At 42.6% G+C, this 18,214-nt stretch overlaps 1 protein-coding gene across 3 annotated transcripts in view; it reads left to right on the top strand.

The window, feature by feature from the left end:
* The first annotated feature begins 10,068 nt into the window (after window positions 1–10,068).
* The window catches only part of NMT2 (N-myristoyltransferase 2), a 55,740-nt gene continuing 47,594 nt past the window's right edge, over window positions 10,069–18,214 (top strand). Inside the window, exon 1 of one of the 3 annotated variants that reach the window (XM_032474027.1) lies at window positions 10,069–10,258. In XM_032474027.1, coding sequence (XP_032329918.1) covers window positions 10,149–10,258 — 110 coding nt within the window. In that variant the 5' untranslated portion in view covers window positions 10,069–10,148. The remainder of the gene's footprint in view (window positions 10,259–18,214) is intronic. The other 2 variants (XM_032474028.1, XM_032474029.1) reach the window with 2 other exon arrangements.

Below are 18,214 nucleotides of genomic sequence, written 5' to 3'. Positions count from 1 at the left end.
ATGCAGCATGGCACATGAAGAATCCACCTACTAATGTAGAACTTAGGATAATATGACTGCACACCACTTACGTTAGCATTTTTCTATTCAGTGAAGGATTGTCAAGAAAAAAAAAGATTGCAGATGGGAAAGAAAATGGGAAAAATCTATCCATCTTTTAGCTAGCTATTGTGTCTTTATTTGGGAAACAAGCTTTTAAGTTTTTTGCCTCATTTCTTTCTTATTTTTCCTGTTTTTTGAAGTATATTGATGTGTGATATTATGTTACAGGTGTACAACATAGTGATTCATAATTTTTAAAGGTTATATTCCATTTATAGTTATTATAAAATATTGGCTATATTTTCTGTGTTGTACTATATAGCTTATTTATTTTACACATAGCAGTTTGTACCTATTTAATACCATATTCCTATCTTGCCCCTCCCTACTTCCCTCTCCCCACTGATAACCACTAGTTTGTTCTTTAAATCTGTGTCTATTTGGTTTTGGGTTTGTTTTCTTTTTGCTAATTTCACTAGTTTGCTTTATTTCTTAGAGTCTGCATATAGTGATATTCTACAGTATCTGTGTTTCTCTGTCTGACTTATTTCACTTAGCATAATGCCATGTTGTTACAAATGGTAAAATTTCATTCTTTTTTATGGCTGAGTAGTATTCCATTGTATATATACATCTTTATCCATTCATCTGCTGATGGACACTTAAGTTGTTTCCACATCTTGGCAATTGTAAATAATGCTGCTGTGAATATTGGGATGTGTATATCTTTTTGAATTAGTGTTTTCTTTTTTTCACTGAAGTCTGGTTGGTTTGCAATATTTTATGTTTCAGGTATACAAGATAGTGATTCAATATTTTTATAGATTATATTCCACTTAAAGTTTATTACAAAATAATGGCTGTATTTCCCTGCTATACAATATATCCTTATAGTTTATTTATTTTGTGCATAGTAGTTTGTACCTCTTAATCCCCTACGTCCATCTTGCCTCTGCACTGGTGTGCACTAGTTTGTTCTCTGTATCTACAAATCTGTTCCCATTCTTTTTCTATAAGTTAAGCTATGGAGAAGAAATAGCTCCAATACCATGCATTGGCTTCTCTCAAGGATCAAATCAGTTTACTCTGTTGACGGCCACATGCTATATTGCCTATAGGCAAGATTCTGGTTACTTGAAAGGGGGGATGATTGAGACAACCAGGATGAGAGAGTGTGTTTGAATTGGCACCAACCCATTTCCACCGCAGAGCAAACAACTCAAGTGCCCGTCCCAAGTGGGCAAGAAGGATAACCCTGAGAAATCTCTGTGGGTGAGTGGTTGTGTCTAATGAAAAAGCATGACCTAAATCACCTTCTATAAACTTCCTGAAAGCATTCTCCAATTCAGAATTTCTACAAATTCAACCAGGTTATAAACCACAACAAATTTTTAACACTGGAGTTTACTCTGTGTAAATCTTGTGAATGTGAATCTTCCTTGGCTACAAACACAAATTAGGAAGGTGCAGGTATCTGAATCTATCTATAGTTTCTTCTTGAAAGGATGGTACCATTTTTGTTTGCTTGGAGACACTATTTACAAATAAAATGATACATATGTGGTTTTTTTTTTTTTGCTTTGTTATTGCTTTTATAAAATAAAATGGGTGTTTTTTCTTTAATCATAGCTTTCAAACTTGCTCTTTCAAATCTCCCTTCTGCCAACCTTAGTGAAATCTTGGGCAGATTCCAGAGCTTTCAGTGACTTTAAGTATTAAAAAGTTCACTCCAGTCACATTCTGTTTGAATCTTTAATCTTCTGTCCAATGCCAAGTTCACCCCCACCCTTGGTTCTGGCACTTCCCATGGCTCATAAGATCTCCCCACACTTCGGGGCCTGGTTCCTCCAGAGTCCAGCTGGTAGGGAAGAGGGACTAGAGGAAAAGGGTGTAACCTGATTTAGCTAATTGGTGCAAGTATAATTTCCTCTTGCTTATCAGTGCCCGGCTGGGTGACAACCGGTATCCAAATGTTGGTTCTTTTGTGGTGCTTTTACACAAATCCTTTGGACAGCCTATATGTTTCCTGTCTAGCCAACATCTAATCTCTTCTACCAGCCCCTGTATGTGATCATCCACTCCCAACTTCTTGTTGCTGGGGTCCTTTTGGCTAGATGGCTGCCCTCTTGGGCAGGGTACCAGCAAGACAGCCCAAACCCAGGTACCATTCCTGGTCTTTGCTTTACCCATGGGACACTCCCACAACCCTGAGTGCTCCAGCCAGCTTTTCATCTCAAATTTATCCAGATGAGGAGCAAGGACTAGCCTTATCTCCATGCTGTTCCCAATTTTCTGAGAAAATAGAGCTGGCTTTCCCAAGAACTCTCTCACCAAGCTCTGCCACAACGGGAGCGCCGGTGTAAGCCCATGAGTTTCTGTATCTTAGCAAGCTCGGTGAGATACATAAGGCTTCTTTCCTTGCAGATGAACTCAGTCTGAATGGGAGGTTCTTGGGGAGCGCCACGCACAGGGTTTCAGCAGATGATGGTACCAGAGGTGGTATCAGCTTATCTAAAGACTAAAGGTCTTAGCAATGAGAAAGCATTCTTTCCTCCTTTACTGTTTGGATAGAGTCCCTTCTCTCTTCTCCCTTCATATTTTACTTTTGAAAAAGTGGGAAAGAGAATCATGTGCTCACATATGACTCCTGAAAGAGATCTCTGTTCTTAGAAGAAACAAGTAAAACTGTCTCTACTTCCCATCATGGTACCTTATGTGTTTACGAAAATCCACGGTAAGGATTTTAAGTATGGATTTCCATGGTAAGAAATTTTGACTGAATGCTCTGCAAAGGGACCATCAAAAGGTGCTGGGTTTGCCAGGATCATTTGAGTAGCACTATTGAAAAGGGTCTAAAAGGAGGTAGAGGCTGGAGGCAGAGAGTCCTCTCATCTTGGAGGCTGTTGTGACCTTTGGGTTGCATGCAGGCAATTCCTTTCGACTTTCTTTGCCTCCCTGTACTCCACCAGCTTCCCTTTCTTGCTTTTTCCCTCCTCCCTTCTTCCCCCTTACCTACTCTACTCACTTACCTGACTCTTTTGCTTTCTCCTCCATCCTTTCTTCCTGAGAGGGCTGGGAAACCCTAATTCTGGACAGGCTACAATAGATTCTTTTGCCTCCTCTGGTACTTCTAGTAAAAAATTCTGGTAAGAGTGTGCTTCTGGAATATATGTCTTAAGGAAAATACTAATAATCTTTGGCAATACATCATCCGGTGATGTCTTGGTGGACAAAGCCTGGATATATTCAAGGAGTTGGCAAGCAGGGAGGTTTCAAGATGACCAATTAAGGCACCTTCGAGCAAAGCTGGAGCATCATCTCTGCATCATCTGGCAGTCTCCCCGGCATCCCCTGCACACCCTACCTTGCCCTACAGGGAGCAAGACAGACTCAGCAATGATGAAGCTCCACAGTGCAGCTGGTCTGCAGTTCTCACTGTGGCACCACGCTGCGGGCTTGAGCGGGTGTGAGAACCTTTCAGCAGAATCATAAGCAGCAGGAGGTGAAAATCACGCTCAGACTGATACCAAGAAGTGCTTCTCAAATGCACAACTGCAAACAGCTCAGCATAGCCACAGCTTCCTCCGCAATTAGAAATGGAGTCACCATTTTTTTATACATAAGATCAAGTCAACCTGAGTGCGAAGCAGACCAGCCATCAGGAAGAGTTAACACAACGCAAAAGTGAATGGCATTGGTTTTGTAAGCCCAGATGGAAAGTCCAAATGATGGACTTGGCAGGAGTCTTTTTCAGGTGTACTCTGATATACAATTATCACAGTTGGCAATAAGGAATGAGTCCATCTTTAAGATTTTCTTTCAGTCTTTGCTTTTCTACAGTACATTGATTAATTACTGCTGCTTAAACACACACACACACACACTCCACAACTGCATGGCTTAAAACGATGACCATGGATTATGTCACACGTCTGTAGGTCAGCTGGAAGGTTATGGAAGTTTCAGCGGAGCTCACTCACGTGTCTGTGATCAGCTGGGGGATTAATCAAGAACTGGAGAGCCCAGGAGGCCCAAGCCAGCACAGCTCAGCTCACTCCACATCAGCCCGTAGGCTAACTCAGGCACGTGCCCACGGCAGGAAAGCATTCTGCTGGGCAGAGCAGAGCCCACAAGCCGAGGCTGTGTCACTTTAACGTTCCCTTTGGCTAAAGTTCGTTAGTTCTCTTATTAATAAAGATGATATATTCTAGATACACACCCTGTATTATCAGAATTTCTTTCCTGCTGGAAGTAAAGGGATAGAGGAAGCAAAAGGTTATGTTCTGTGTACCAGGTCTGCGACACTCTCACTTCTGCCAAATTTTGCTGGTCATCCCAGAATCATGTGGTAGGGACGTTGGTTCCATCTCTTGATGGGAGGAGCTGCACTGATAGGGGTGGAGACTTGAGGCCATACTTTTGCAATTAATCTAACAGTCTAGCTTCTGGCCAGTTATTTCATCCTTCTTATATCATATCCATCTTATATTCACATCCTTCCCCTCCTCCACACCATATCCCAACTTCTCATCCAAATCAGAGCATCAGCCTCAAGGTTCAGGATCTTACGATTTACAGCAGATTCAGATGCAGCTCCAAGATAGGGCTCCTCTTAATTCAGGAACTCAAGGAGACAAGGGATCTGCCCTAAAGGTGCAGCATCCAGTGGCAAACCAGGGACAGGAAAACCACACAAATACTCACATACAAAAGTGGGAGGAATAGGATACAGATAGCAGTCACTGATCTAGAATATTCTGAACTCTCTTGTCCAGGTCACTCTATTCCAGGGGTGTGGAACACTCCTTGATTAGGCCTTGGGTCTGCTCCCTGGAAACAGCCCCACAGTTCACTGTTTTCAGTGGTGCTTGACTCCAGCCGGGGCATCCTTTCTTTTCAATCCCACTCCTTGCCTACTTCTGAGGAAATGGATCTTATTGGCAGCTTAGGAATTTTCTCAGACTGTCTCCTGCCCATTATGTTTCTAGGGCCAGAGACCTAAAACTTGATAAATATCTTGATAAATTTCAGTCCTAGTAAGTCCATGCTTGTGACACTTTTGTGTGTATAACACTCTTTAAACACTTTGTGGGTTTTCTGTGTATTTAATTATAATGCACTGCATTTGATAAAAGCCACACCCTTGATTCCTTTCTCAACTGACTTCTCTCTAATATTGCTGTTTTGGACCTGTTGGACTGTACCCTAGAAGCCAGGGTTGGAGGGCTATAATTCAGTGGTAGAGTATGTGCTTGGCATGCACGAGGTCCTGGGTTCAATCCCCAGTGCCTCCATTAAGGGGGAAGAAAAGATTCCTAAAAGACCTTTTGTCCAGTTGAGGGGGTCTGTTAGGTACTAGATTAATTCTTTAGATGTTTTTTAGAGTCACTGCCTTGATTTGATCTTTATCTTTAGTCCTGCTTTCACTCTGATGCATATTTACTGACTGAGAAGATTAGAGATGAGAAGCAGCTTTATTTTTCCAACCCAGCAAGTTCTGATCCCTCTCTATTCCTTCCAATTCTGCTTGCAAACTGGCCAGTTCTTTCCTAGCCCGTCTCTTTCTTGCTGAAACCTATCACATGCATTTAGGAGCAGTCAGTTGATGCTTGCAATATTCTACCTGGAAGTTATCTTTCTCGAGTCTGAAAGTATATTAGATATATTTTTTATCTCACAAGTTGCTAAGAACAAGATATTTACCCAGACGTTTTCACACTGCATAACATGGGACACTGTATTTTTCAGCCTTTTCTAGTTTCATTGCCATTTTTCCATATCCTGCCTGATGTCTCATTGCGAATCCATTGCTACACATCGAAGGTGGCAACATCCCACTTCTATGTACCAATTTCTGTGTCAGTTACCAATTGCTGCACATGAAAATGCCACAAAATTTAGTGTCTTAAGACAACATCATTTATTACTTCTCACAAATCTATAGGTCCCCTGGGTGGTTCTGCTGATTCAGGCTGAGTTCAGCTGATCTTAGCTGAGCTCACATGTGCACCTACAGTCAGATGGCAAGTTGGCTGGAGGCTGGCTGATGGATCCTAGATGACCTTGTCTCGAAGACCCAGCTGTGGTCCATGCAGTCTCCTCCTTCCAGGAGGCTATCTAGGCTTGAATTTTGTTGCAGTGGCACAGTTCTAGGGGAAAGAGAAAGGAACCACACAAAACCTTTTGAGGTTAGACTTGGAGTTGGCACACCATCACATCACATTCAAATGGCCAAAGCAAGTCAAAAAACCAACCCAAATTCAAGAGCTCTTGCGGAAGAGATGCAAAGCCAGATTGCCAAGGGCAGGAATACAGGAAGAGGTGGAGAATTGTGGTCATTTTCTCAACTAATCTAATACAATGTGCCTAGATTTTTTAAACACTTAGCTTGCTAGGAACTTGGTATATATAAATCTGAAGGTTCCTGTTTTTCTTTAATCATGGAAAATTCATTTCCATTATCTCTTCAAATATCGCCTTCTTTCCAAATTTCTCCTTCTGAAACTTATTATTTCCTTCTGGAACTCTTGTTAGACAAATGTTGAGCCTTTTTATTTTATCACCCACGTCTCATAACTTTAGGAAAATTCCATCTTTTTATTTCTCTGAGATGCTTCTGGACTATTTCTGAAAAATAGCTGCTTATTCACTAAATACTTTCTTAGCTGTATCAGTAATTTACTATTTTCTGAAGAAATGGAGAATAGGTTGAGCCCTCCATATACTATCCTTTCAAAATGAACCTCTATATTTCTAGAATAAATAACATAAGCTTTTTTTTTTTTTCCTTTTCCTCAGGAGCCCTATTGTCAAATTCCCTTAATTGCTTCCTTCTAAAATCTTATCCCATGCCCATTTTCTCTTCACAGTATAATATACAGAGATGAAAATAAGATGAAATATTTGAATATGTCTCAAGGTCAAGTAGTATGTAGTATTACTTTACAGCTAATGCACATATGCTTCCAATGAGAGATTGACTCATGAAAGAATTTTTTCATTGTAATTAAGGCATCTATATATATATTCTCTAACAGGTAACGATATCTATCTTCAATCTATCCTTGTATTATATGTGGTTTTTAAATTTTTATTGTTTTGCCTAAGAATGTATTTTGTAAACAGAAACAAGGGTTGTATATAAATCCTTGGTTTTATGGCCTCACACCCACAAGGATGGTTACTATCCAAAAAATAGGAAATAGCAAGTGCTGGTAGGGACGTGGGGAAGTTGAAACTCTTGTGCACTGTTGGTGGATATGAAAAATGGTGCAGCTGTTATGGAATACAATATGGCAGTTTCTCAAAAAAATTAAAAATAGAATTACCATATGACCCAGTAATTCCGATTTTGGGAATATATCAAACAAAACTGAAAGTGGTGACTCAAAAAGGTATTTTTTCATCCATGTTCATAGCAGCATTATTCACAGTAGCGAAGGGGTGGAAGCAACCTAAGTGTCTATTAAAGCATAAGTGGATAAACAGAATGTGGTATAAACGTACAATAAAATATTATTCAGCCTTAGAAAGGAAGGAAGTTCTGATACATGGCACAACAGAGATGAACCCTGAGGACATTTTGCTAAGGGAAATAAGCCAATCAGAAAAAGACTGTATGATTCCATTTATGCGAGGTATATAGAGTAGTCAAATTCATAGGCATAGAATGTAGAATGGTGATTGCCAGGGGCTGGGGAGGAGGTAAATGGGGATTTGTTTAATGGTTACAGTTGCGGTTTTGCAAGATTGAAAAACTCTGGAGATGGTTTGCACAATGTGAATATACTTAATATTATGAACTTTATACTTAGAAATGGTCAAGATGGTAAATTTTACGTTATGTGTATTTTAATGCAATTTTTAAAAAGCAAAAAGGTACACTAGTTTAAATAAAACCAGACTAATTATACAACTATGATCTTACATCTATAATAGAAGATGAGTCAGGCAGGATAGGAAATTCCCCAGAGCCTCTTTTAACACACTGGTAACCACTGTACAGGACTCTCTTCCCCCAAATAAAGCTTGGATTGGAGATTCTAGAAGATACCACTTGGTTCCAATCCTCCAAATTCTGGGATTAAACCAGGGAAAGAAGCAAAAATTTTTAGAAACCTAGTAAGTTTCTATGTATAACAACAGGATTTAAGAATCTCCAGGGTCATCTGCAAACTCTGTCCTCCTTCAAATGATTAATGATGACACACATTTGTATTATATAATACCTCCATTCAGTACTTAACAGACGACTGGGCCAAGTTCTTTGCATTCTGGGGAACAGATGTTCCCTGTTTGTCATGGCTTTCTAGTGTTTAACTGGTTTTTGATGCCTTCATTTTATTTCTCCATGATTATTTGTGTTCTTATTCTTTTTTGAGATCCTTGGTCAAAACTTCTTGAGAATTCAGATAAATACATATCTGCTGAGTTCTCTTTGCTTTGTATTTAAAAAAATATTTTAGAGAACCCTTCCAATAGGTTATAGCAACTGATCTGATAGATTTGCTCCTGGTCAGGATCGTACTGGTTAACCAGCCAGGTTACAGTTATCTAACTTATCACGTTCACAGGGATGAGCCGCAGGAAATTCACTGATCTATATTTGCCTAAACTTTGAAGCCAGAAGCCACGTGTGACCTTCTGCCTCAGAAATCGTTGCAATTGTGAAAGATAGCATTGTATTTCCTTCGTGTTTTGGCTCCCTTTTGCACTACTTAAAGAATCTTTGCTGGCTCAACCTCAGTCTGTCATAAAAGGCTGCTGAACTGTGAAATCGCTCTGCAATTTTTGTCTTTAGATACTGCTGTCTTGTATTTTAAGGGCACAGTCTTCCTTGTGGGGAAAAAAAAACCCAGAAAATTCTCCCAATACCTTCTGCATAAAATGACCCACACCAAAAATTTCAGATGGCTTTTTTTGGGGGTGGGGTGGGGCGAGGTAATTATATTTATTTACTTATCTTTAATGATGGTACTGTGGATTGAACCCAGGATCTCATGCATGCTAGGCATACACTCTACCACTGAGCTACACACTCCCTCTTCAGGTGCCTTTTTAAAGTCTCTTTTCCTCATGGAGCATTTCTAATAACTATCTTTCCAGTGTCTTTGTAAACCATGTAGGCTTCCTGTGACCTAGTGGGACCTTGAACTCTGCCCATGAAATCAAAGGAAAGGACTGGAATGTACAGACTGCAACAGCAAATAAGAGTCTGAACTTCACCTGCCTTTTATTTGGCAATCCATGAAGTGCCTCCTTCCCCTCCTTCGTTCACAGGCAGAGACAGAGGACCATCTCAGCCCAGAAGGCCACACACTTTTGATTGGAGGTCTAGGTCATAGCCCTCACTTGAAGCCAGAGTGGCCCCCCTGACACTGTCCAGTCCCCCAGCGTCACAGGCAAATCCCACTTCCCCCAAGATGGTTGTTCTGGTCTAAGCCGATTGTCTGTGGTATCCAGCAAAAACAGGGGCAGCTCCACATTTTACTCTGTTAAGAGTTTTAGAGCTGTGAGCCTGGTTGGAATGGAGACTTGGGAAGGCTGGAAGCACTCGGTTTTCACTTTGACTTTGATTTCATAGTATATTGGAAAGACAGAGACATGTGAAATGGAATTTTTACAACGTGTCTGTAATCGGCCAGGGTGGGGGAGAGGGGCGGTTCTGGAAATCAGTGGCCTTGGCCCGCCTACCCCTGAGTAAGAATTCCCTGCCAAGAGTTAAAAGCTCTTCTTAATATTGCAGAGATGTAAAACCGCGTTGCCTGTGCTCCCAACATGAAGACAGGATTTGGAGTCCGCAGGTTGCGCTGTTCAGGGCGCGGGATCGGCTTCGGGTTCCAGGGCTCGGCCCCTGTGTGCGCCCCGGGTCGCAATAACCCTCACTGCCACCCGCTGGGACCTCCTACAGCTGGGCGCGGACCGCCCCCGAAGCCTCCCCTGGTCTGGGCGGGGCGGGGCGGGGCGGAGCGGGCGCTGAGCCCCGGGCCCCGCCTCCGAGGAGACGGCGGGCGGCACTAGAGGGAGCTGCTCGCGCCGCCGCCTTCGCCGTGCCGGCCCCCCACGCCCGCGGCCGCGAGCGCCGCCTCCCAGCCCGCGCCGCCGCGATGGCGGAGGACAGCGAGTCCGCGGCCAGCCAGCAGAGCCTGGAGCTGGACGACCAGGACACGTGCGGGATCGACGGGGACAATGAGGAGGAGACGGAGCACGCCAAAGGGTAGGCGCTCCCGGGGCTCCGCGCGGACGCCGGCTCTGGGGCGCGGAGGCGGCGGAGCGGCGGGCGGCCCCCGCGTGGCCCTCGCGCGGCTCCGGGGCGGTGGGAGGTCCGGGGGGCGCGGCTCGCGCCGGGAGCCGATCGGCTTGGGCGAGGCCCGGGTGGACCGGGGGGCGCGGGGACCCGCAACGCCGCTGTCACTTGCCGCGCGGCCCGCCAGCCCTTGTCAGTGCCCATCCCGGTTGGCGTGTGACTCATTGGCATCGAGGGGGGCGCGGAGCCCTGCCCTTTGTGGCAGCCGGCAGCCTGGCTGGTGGGAAGTGGCCCTTCTCTCCGCTCCTTGTCATCCTCTCCTTAAGTCCTTCCCGACCCTCCCACCCCTCCCCCAGCCACCACCAAGACCCGGGGTGAAAGAGAGCTACTGAGGCCGGGGAGCCGTTTGAGATTTGCCCCTGCTCGATCGGCGCTGCTGGCGGGGAGCTGAGGAAAGTTGCGCCGCCCGGCCGCCCTGCGCCGCTCGGAGCCGGGCAAGGGGCGCCGGGGTCCCGGCCCAGCTTCTGGGGGCGCGCGGTTTCGCCAGCGCGTCTGCATCTCTCGAGCAAGTCGAACCCTGATTTCAGCTCAGGCTTGGGGTGAGGAGTAGGGAGCAGCTCCCGCCGACCGGACCAGATCCTGCTTGGCGATCTCCAAAGCCATGCATTTCAACACCTCATCAGATTTCTTTCTCCTTTCACTGGCTCCCTTTCACCCCCGCAGACTTGATTTGCAGTCCTGTCGGAGAAAAGATTGCTTCTCTTGAAGGGGGAGTATTGAAGTTCAGTTTTTATGGGCGGGATAGGGGGATCATTTTAAATCTAGGCTGGTGTTTATTTACATTACCCTTTCACCCTGTTGGATTCAAACTGGGAGCTGGCACGGAGCACTCAACGGCGCCCCTTAGAAGTGAGATTTTGCAAACCATGGTGACTGGTGAAGAAGTGGGTCAGCTTAAAATCATGATAGGGAGGCCTTCGTCACAGATGGCTTATTTATTCAGTTCATGGAGAGGATTCTTTAAATGATTGATGATTTAAAATGTAAAGTATTTGCATTCTATTTAACGTCTGCTTGAAGATTTATTTAAGAAAGGAACTTTGAGCTTTAACGTGTTATAAAATATCAAAAGAGATCAAGAAAAAGAAAAGCTGACTAAATGCATCTTTCACTGGTGTGGATTTTTTTCCAGTGGCAGCTGCAAGTGCAGAATGTTATAATTCTAGCCTAGAATATGTTTTTGAAAGAGAGGAAAGGAAATTCTGCAGACATCTGAGCCCAAGTTCTGTTTATGCAGAGGTAGAATCATATGCCTTTGGTAGATAGCTAAATATAGAGATGTTTTTGAAATAATAGCACCAGTGACAAAAATGAGTCCAGATCCAGATGTAGTGGGTTACCTCCAAAACTTCAGCACCTGTCCATTGTCTTTCTGGGAAGACCCTGGACATCTGTCTTCTGCACTGTAATTTGTTTATTATTCTTCGTTCTTTTGAAGGTTTGATTATGTACTTATTTGCTTTCACAGTCGAGAATGTCCGTGGTACATAGGATTACTCATCTGTGTACCCACTGATCCAGTCCTGTCCCCAGGAGCCTTGTAGGAGGCTGTGCAAAGTTCCCAGGTTAGCACCCAGAAGCATCTACATGCCCTCTCCAGAGGTGTTCAGTTTTGTACATCAGCACATTAATTATATGTTAGCACAGTTACTTAAAATTTAGAGATGCTCAATGGACTGAAACGTTTTAAGCAAGAGCAGATGACGTGATTTCAGCTTCTAGAAGTAAGAAACTAATGTAATGGGTTTATTGTAGTCTATTAAAATGTGAAGGGACTAGTAAAAATCCAAGTTGCTGTGCTAGTTGGACCGCTTTTTTGAATTAGAATTCAGACAATGCGCCAGATTTGGAGGACTGATTGTGTTTTATCTGGCTCAGGTACTGGTAATATGGCTCAGTAGAAACCTAGATTTTTTCTTCATCTTAGGTAACTCAAGTTTGTAAATACTAAAACTTGAAAGATTCCTCTTTTCTACACCTGGCCTCTTTATCCTCCACCAATTTAAATTAATTGGCAAACAGAGAGGCTTTGGAGGAATGAGTATATAAATGCTTTACCTTTTAAAGGTGAATTATCTTGCAGCCACTAGGTATGGGTCGGTGCACAAAAGCAGTTATTTACTAAGTAGTACCCTTGTGGCCTGAAAGGGTTAACTTACCCCCATCATTGAATACAATGTATTGACTTGTTGTTTTAGACATGTTACAACTAAAGCCTCAGATAAAAGAAAATTACAAAATTAGATTATTTTGCCCCCACAATGTACATATTACTGTGTATGCTTTTCTTCTATTTTCATAGAATTTTTTTTTACATTTTTTTATTGAGTAATAGTCATTTTACAATGTTGTGTCAAATTCTAGTGTAGAGCACAATTTTTCAGTTATACATGAACATATGTATATTCATTGTCACATTTTTTTCGCTATGAGTTACCACAAGATCTTGTATATATTTCCCTGTGCCATACAGTATAATCTTGTTTATCTTTTCTGCATTTTAAAATCCCAGTCTGTCCCTTCCAACCCCCCGCCCCCTTGGCAACCACAAGTTTGTATTCTATGTCTATGAGTCTGTTTCTGTTTGTATTTATGTTTTGTTTTGTTTTGTTTTAGATTCCACATATGAGCGATCTCATATGGTATTTTTCTTTCTCTTTCTGGCTTACTTCACTTAGAATAACATTCTCCAGGAACATCCATGTTGCTGCAAATGGTGTTATGTTGTTGGTTTTTGTGGCTGAATAGTATTCCATTGTATAAATATACCACAGCTTCTCATTCAGTCATCTGTTGATGGACATTTAGGCTGTTTCCATGTCTTGGCTATTGTAAATAGTACTGCTATGAACATTGGAGTGCAGGTGTCATTTTGAAGTAGGGTTCCTTCTGGATACATGCCCAGGAGCGGGATTCCTGGGTCACAAGATAAGTCTATTCCTAGTCTTTTGAGGAATCTCCATACTGTTTTCCACTGTGGCTTTCCTTGCTTCCCTCTCCCACTCTTAATGATTTAGATGTCTTCTTTTACAATTTTGTGTTTATTCTTTTTGTAATTCATGGCAGTTATCTCCTTTCCAGTTACGAGTTTCTCATTTTTGCAGCATCCTGCTTCATTTCTATTTAGAGTAGACCTGTCAGTATTTCTTTTAGCATGGGTTTAGTGTTGCTAAACTCTTTTAGTTTTTGCTTGTCTGTGAAATTCTTTATGTCTCCCTCTATTCTAAAGGATAGCCTTGCTGGATAGAGTATCCTAGGCTGCATCTTTTTTTCATTCAGGGCTTCGAATATGTCTTGCCACTCCCTTCTGGCCTATAGTGTTTGTGTAGAGAAATCAGCTGAGAGCCTTATGGGGGTTCCCTTGTAACCCACTCTTTGTTTTTCTCTTGCTGCCTTTAGGATCATTTCTTTATCCTTGACTCTGGCCATCTTGATTATGGTATGTCTTGGTGTGGGTCTATTTGGGTTCTTCCTGTTTGGGACCCTCTGAGCTTCCTGTACTTGGATATCTGATTCCTTCTTTAGGTTTGGGAAGTTTTCAGTCATGATTTCTTCAAATACCTTTTCAATCCCCTTTGTTCTTTCTTCCCCTTCTGGAACCCCTACTATGCGTAGATTGGCACACTTTATATTATCCCATAGGTCCCTTATATTGTTTTCATTGTTTTTTGTTTGTTTTTCTCTCAGCTGTTATGATTGGGTGCTTTCTGTTGTCCTGTCTTCGAGGTCACTTATTCGTTCCTCTGCATTATCTAGCCTGCTTTGTGCAGCCTTTAGATCAGCTCTTATCTCAGCAAATGAGTTTACTAATTCTACTTGGTTCTTCTTTATAGCTTCTATTTCATTTTTGACATGTTTTATATCTCTAAACACTATTTCTTTTAGTTCCTTCAGTACTTTGATCAGTCTTTTTTTGAAATCTTGATGTAGTAGGCCATCAACGTCTATTTCCTTGATCGTGCTTTCAGGGGATTTCTCTTGATCTTTTAACTGGGAGTGGTTCCTTTGCTTCTTCATATTGCTCATATCTCTCTGGCACTGTGGCTTAAGGAGTATCAGTTATCTAGTTCTCCTGGAGACGGCGTGCTCTTAATGATTTTATCAAGAGGTGTTTGTGTCTTTGCCCTGTTTCACGAAGTCAGCTTGCTGTTTCCGGAGGCCCTCTGTTGGTGCCCTCGTCTGTGCTGCTCCCAGTGGCTGTCAGCTAGCAGATCACATCCCCTCCCAACACTGGGTCAGGTGCTGAGCTCTTTCCTGGTGGACGGGCAGGTCACTCCCACTCCCAATGCAGCAGGCAGATGCTGCGCTGGGGCAAGGCAGGTGGGTGGATCGCGACCCCTCCCAGCACTGTGGTCAGGTGCTGCGTTCCTGCCAGGAAGGCGGTTGGCCGCCCGCCCTCTCCCAGCGCCGGTCACTCCGCTGCCCTGTGCAGCTGCCCACTCCGCATCGGGGTCGGCGCTCAGAAGGCGGGCTCAGGGAAGACCACGGAATGGCCCCGCTCCTGCTCTGTGCCAAATCTCAGCTCCTTGTTTGTCTTGGCTGTGCAAGTTCTCTGAGGTGCCAGGGCAGAAAGATCCTATCCACCTTGGGCTGTAAACAAGTCTCAGTCCTGCTTAGGAGGTTGCGGAACCCCGGGGTGTGGATTCAGGTCTCGGACCCACCCCTGCCCCCACCCAGGCACTGTGCACAGGGGAGATGGCAGCTGTAGCTGCACCCCGCTCTCTTCTCAAGGGAAGTGCCAGTAATGGCGGGGCAGGTCTGAGGAGACAAAGGCTATGGCGCCCCTCCCCCCAGGGCACACCAGCCGTGTTGCTTTGCTTTTTCCACAATTTATGGGGGACTGAGGTTGTTCTGCTCCGTATCACCTCCCAGCCATGGTGCACAGCACCCCACAGTCCCCCGGGGCTGCCTCAGTGCAGCCACCCCAGTCCTCCACCTGGCTCGGGCAGCCAGTCCCTGTCCCAGCTGGCTTGCGTCTTGGGCTGGGTGTCGCAGGGACCTTTTGTGCCCATTTAACTCAGTTCTGTCGGTCAAGGGGTGCTCAAGGCAGATCTGAGCCTTGGAGGCGCCCCCTCTGTCCCTCTGGCCTCTCCGTTGGAGAGGGGAGAGCCAGCAAATAAGCGCCAGTCCTCCTTTGCTGCTCCTTCCCTACGGGACCAGCCCCGCACTGTTTTGTTTTTTCTTCTTTCTTTTTTCCTTTTCTCCTACCAGATTTTTGGCATCTTTGTCTTTCGAAGAGGCCAATGTTCTGTCAGAGTTCGGCAGGTGCTCTGGTTGGCTAAGTAGGTCCGTAGATGTTGTGTATTTGTGGGAGAGGTTGAGCTACAAGCGTCCTTCTACTCCGCCATCTTGCTTCTCCTCTAGAATTTTTTTTTTTTTATGGATTAAACCGGGCATTTCATTTTGTTGGTGATGCTGAAAGTCCATGAATGAAATATGATTTATGTTCAATTAAAAGCAGTGGTTACATATTATAAAGTACTTGCATCTCACCATCTTTTTATCTTATTTTTCATGGAAAATGTGCCTTTGGTTTAACTTTTTAGTTAACTTTTTAGTTAAACCAAAGTATGAAAGTGGCATCCCACTGTACAAATTTCATGAATTCCAAAAAACAGGGTGGTGGGGGGAGGGGATTGTTCATTTTAATGAGGGAGACTACATTCAAAGAAATGTAGTTTTGTTATCCTCAAACAATGTGCAGCAATTAGAGCTAGACTAACAAAGGATTACGTGCAAAGATCCTTTAAATATTACTTGAACACATGATTTACAATTAGGGGAACTATGTCTTTGTAAAGAGTTTGATGAACTTGAAAACTTTCAAGCAGATTAAAAGTTCTAAGGTAACTTTGTTTCCACTGTTATTTTCTTAGCAGAGACGCTCTGCACAGATAAGAATTAACTTCGCCCCCAGCCTTCTCCCAGTGATGTGTGTCTTCTCCATTTGAGAAATAGATTGGGTCCTGGTCATTGTCTCTTATTCTGCCCACCCACAGTAAGCATGGTTATTGCCCAGTTGTAGAAACGGAATCACACAGTTGGCCCCAAATGAAATTAGCATTTAAGTTGGCAACAGAACCAAATCTCTCTCCTTGCTTTACCAACACTGACTTTCAAAATGTCTATTTCCTAGACAGATGGATGTGTTTCATCTGCTTTTCACTCAGAAAGCTTTTTTCCTCATTATTCACTCTGGTGAAATAGGAAGCAGCTACCAAGAATATTTACATAGGGAATAACGTAAGCATATATGAAGATGCCTTTGTTGGCGGGTAAGTGACTAAATTATCCCCTGGGGTAGATCTGAAATATTTTGAAATAGTTTTGGTATTTGAGATTTATTCCCAGACATTGTTAATAAATTATGTTTCTAAGAAAAATTAAAGATCGAGTATTTATTTGGGAAAGATTAAACTTTGGAATTCTTTTAACAGAGACCTTAATCTCTCTCCTCCCACCCCCAGTTTAGAGTGGGGAGGGAAATGGAAGTTATTCTGCACATTAGATTGTTAGTTCTGACTGTATCTGTTGCTGAGATGGGCAGTAGGAACTATTCCTTAGTCAACTATAGAATCAATGGGAAGATGCAAAAAATTATTATAATTCTCAAGAGATTTTTCTTGTCATGGAAAATTTCAGTGATAACCAAAGCTACCATTTCTAAAATTTGATCTGTTATCAACTGTATAAATCTAAATGGAAAGGTAAGCTAACAGTCTTTGCCCAAGGAGCCCCCCGATCTAGGAAATAGTGTTTAAAATTATCAATTGTCCATTCAGGCTTACATCTGAAAGGGTGATATCAGCCTGGGGCCCAGAACGTAAATTCTTCCAGAGCTTAGCTATAAACTATAGAAAGTCTCTAAGTACAGGACGCATACTGTGCCATCTTGAAATTGTTTTTACCCCGAGTGTTCACAGTAGATATGCACAAGTTAAAGTCAGTTACTGGGTTAGCTCAGGGGTTGGAACCAAGTTCTTTACCAAGTTCAAAAGAGAGGTTGGTTGACTGGTTGTGGTCACTCCCATTAAAAGTATGTTAATGACTTTTATTTATTGTAAAAGTAGCTTACGGCAAAAAAAATGCGACAATGAATATATATGTATGTTCATGTATAACTGAAAATTTGTGCTCTGGAAATTGACACAACATTGTAAAACGACTATAACTTAATAAAAAATGTTAAAAAAAAAAAAAAGTAAAACATACTTATTAAAAATGCAAACAATAAAGTTTATGGAGAGTGGACGCCCCCGGTCATCTTATTTCTTAGATATACAACTACTGACAGTGTAGTCAAGTCACATTTATTTATATCTTTGTATATCTACATAGATACACACACACATACATATATTTACATAAACAAGATCATGCTTTACATAGACCCATGTTATCTTTTATTTTTCATTAACAATTAGTGTTTATATATTTATATATATATGCATATTTAACATAAACAGGGTCATACTTTAATTTAACATGAGCATGTTACCTTGTATTTTGCACTGACCATGTGTGCTATCTGCTAGAACTTTCTGTGATGATGGGAATGTCGAATTCAGAGGTCACTGGCCACTTGAAATGTGACGAGTGTGACTTAGGAGCTGAATTTTAAATTTTATTCAATTTTATTTCATTTAAATTTAATAGCCCCGTGGGGGTTGTGACTGTTGTGTTGGACCCTCAGATCATATCTTTTGAATTTTGTAAGCCTTCTTGGTAGTTAAAATACTTTCTTATTTTTTTCTTGTCTTTTGCAGAATATGTCAAGTTTTCATTCTTCCTCTTTTTTTCTCTAATGGTTTAGGAGCTCTAGATCCTATTTTTCTTCTTTAGGGAAATGTTGTTAAATTTAACAGG

Source organism: Camelus ferus, chromosome 35 (assembly GCF_009834535.1).
Source record: "Camelus ferus isolate YT-003-E chromosome 35, BCGSAC_Cfer_1.0, whole genome shotgun sequence".
In the NCBI taxonomy this organism is placed as follows: domain Eukaryota; kingdom Metazoa; phylum Chordata; class Mammalia; order Artiodactyla; family Camelidae; genus Camelus; species Camelus ferus.
This window is presented reverse-complemented; position numbering and strand designations above follow the sequence as displayed.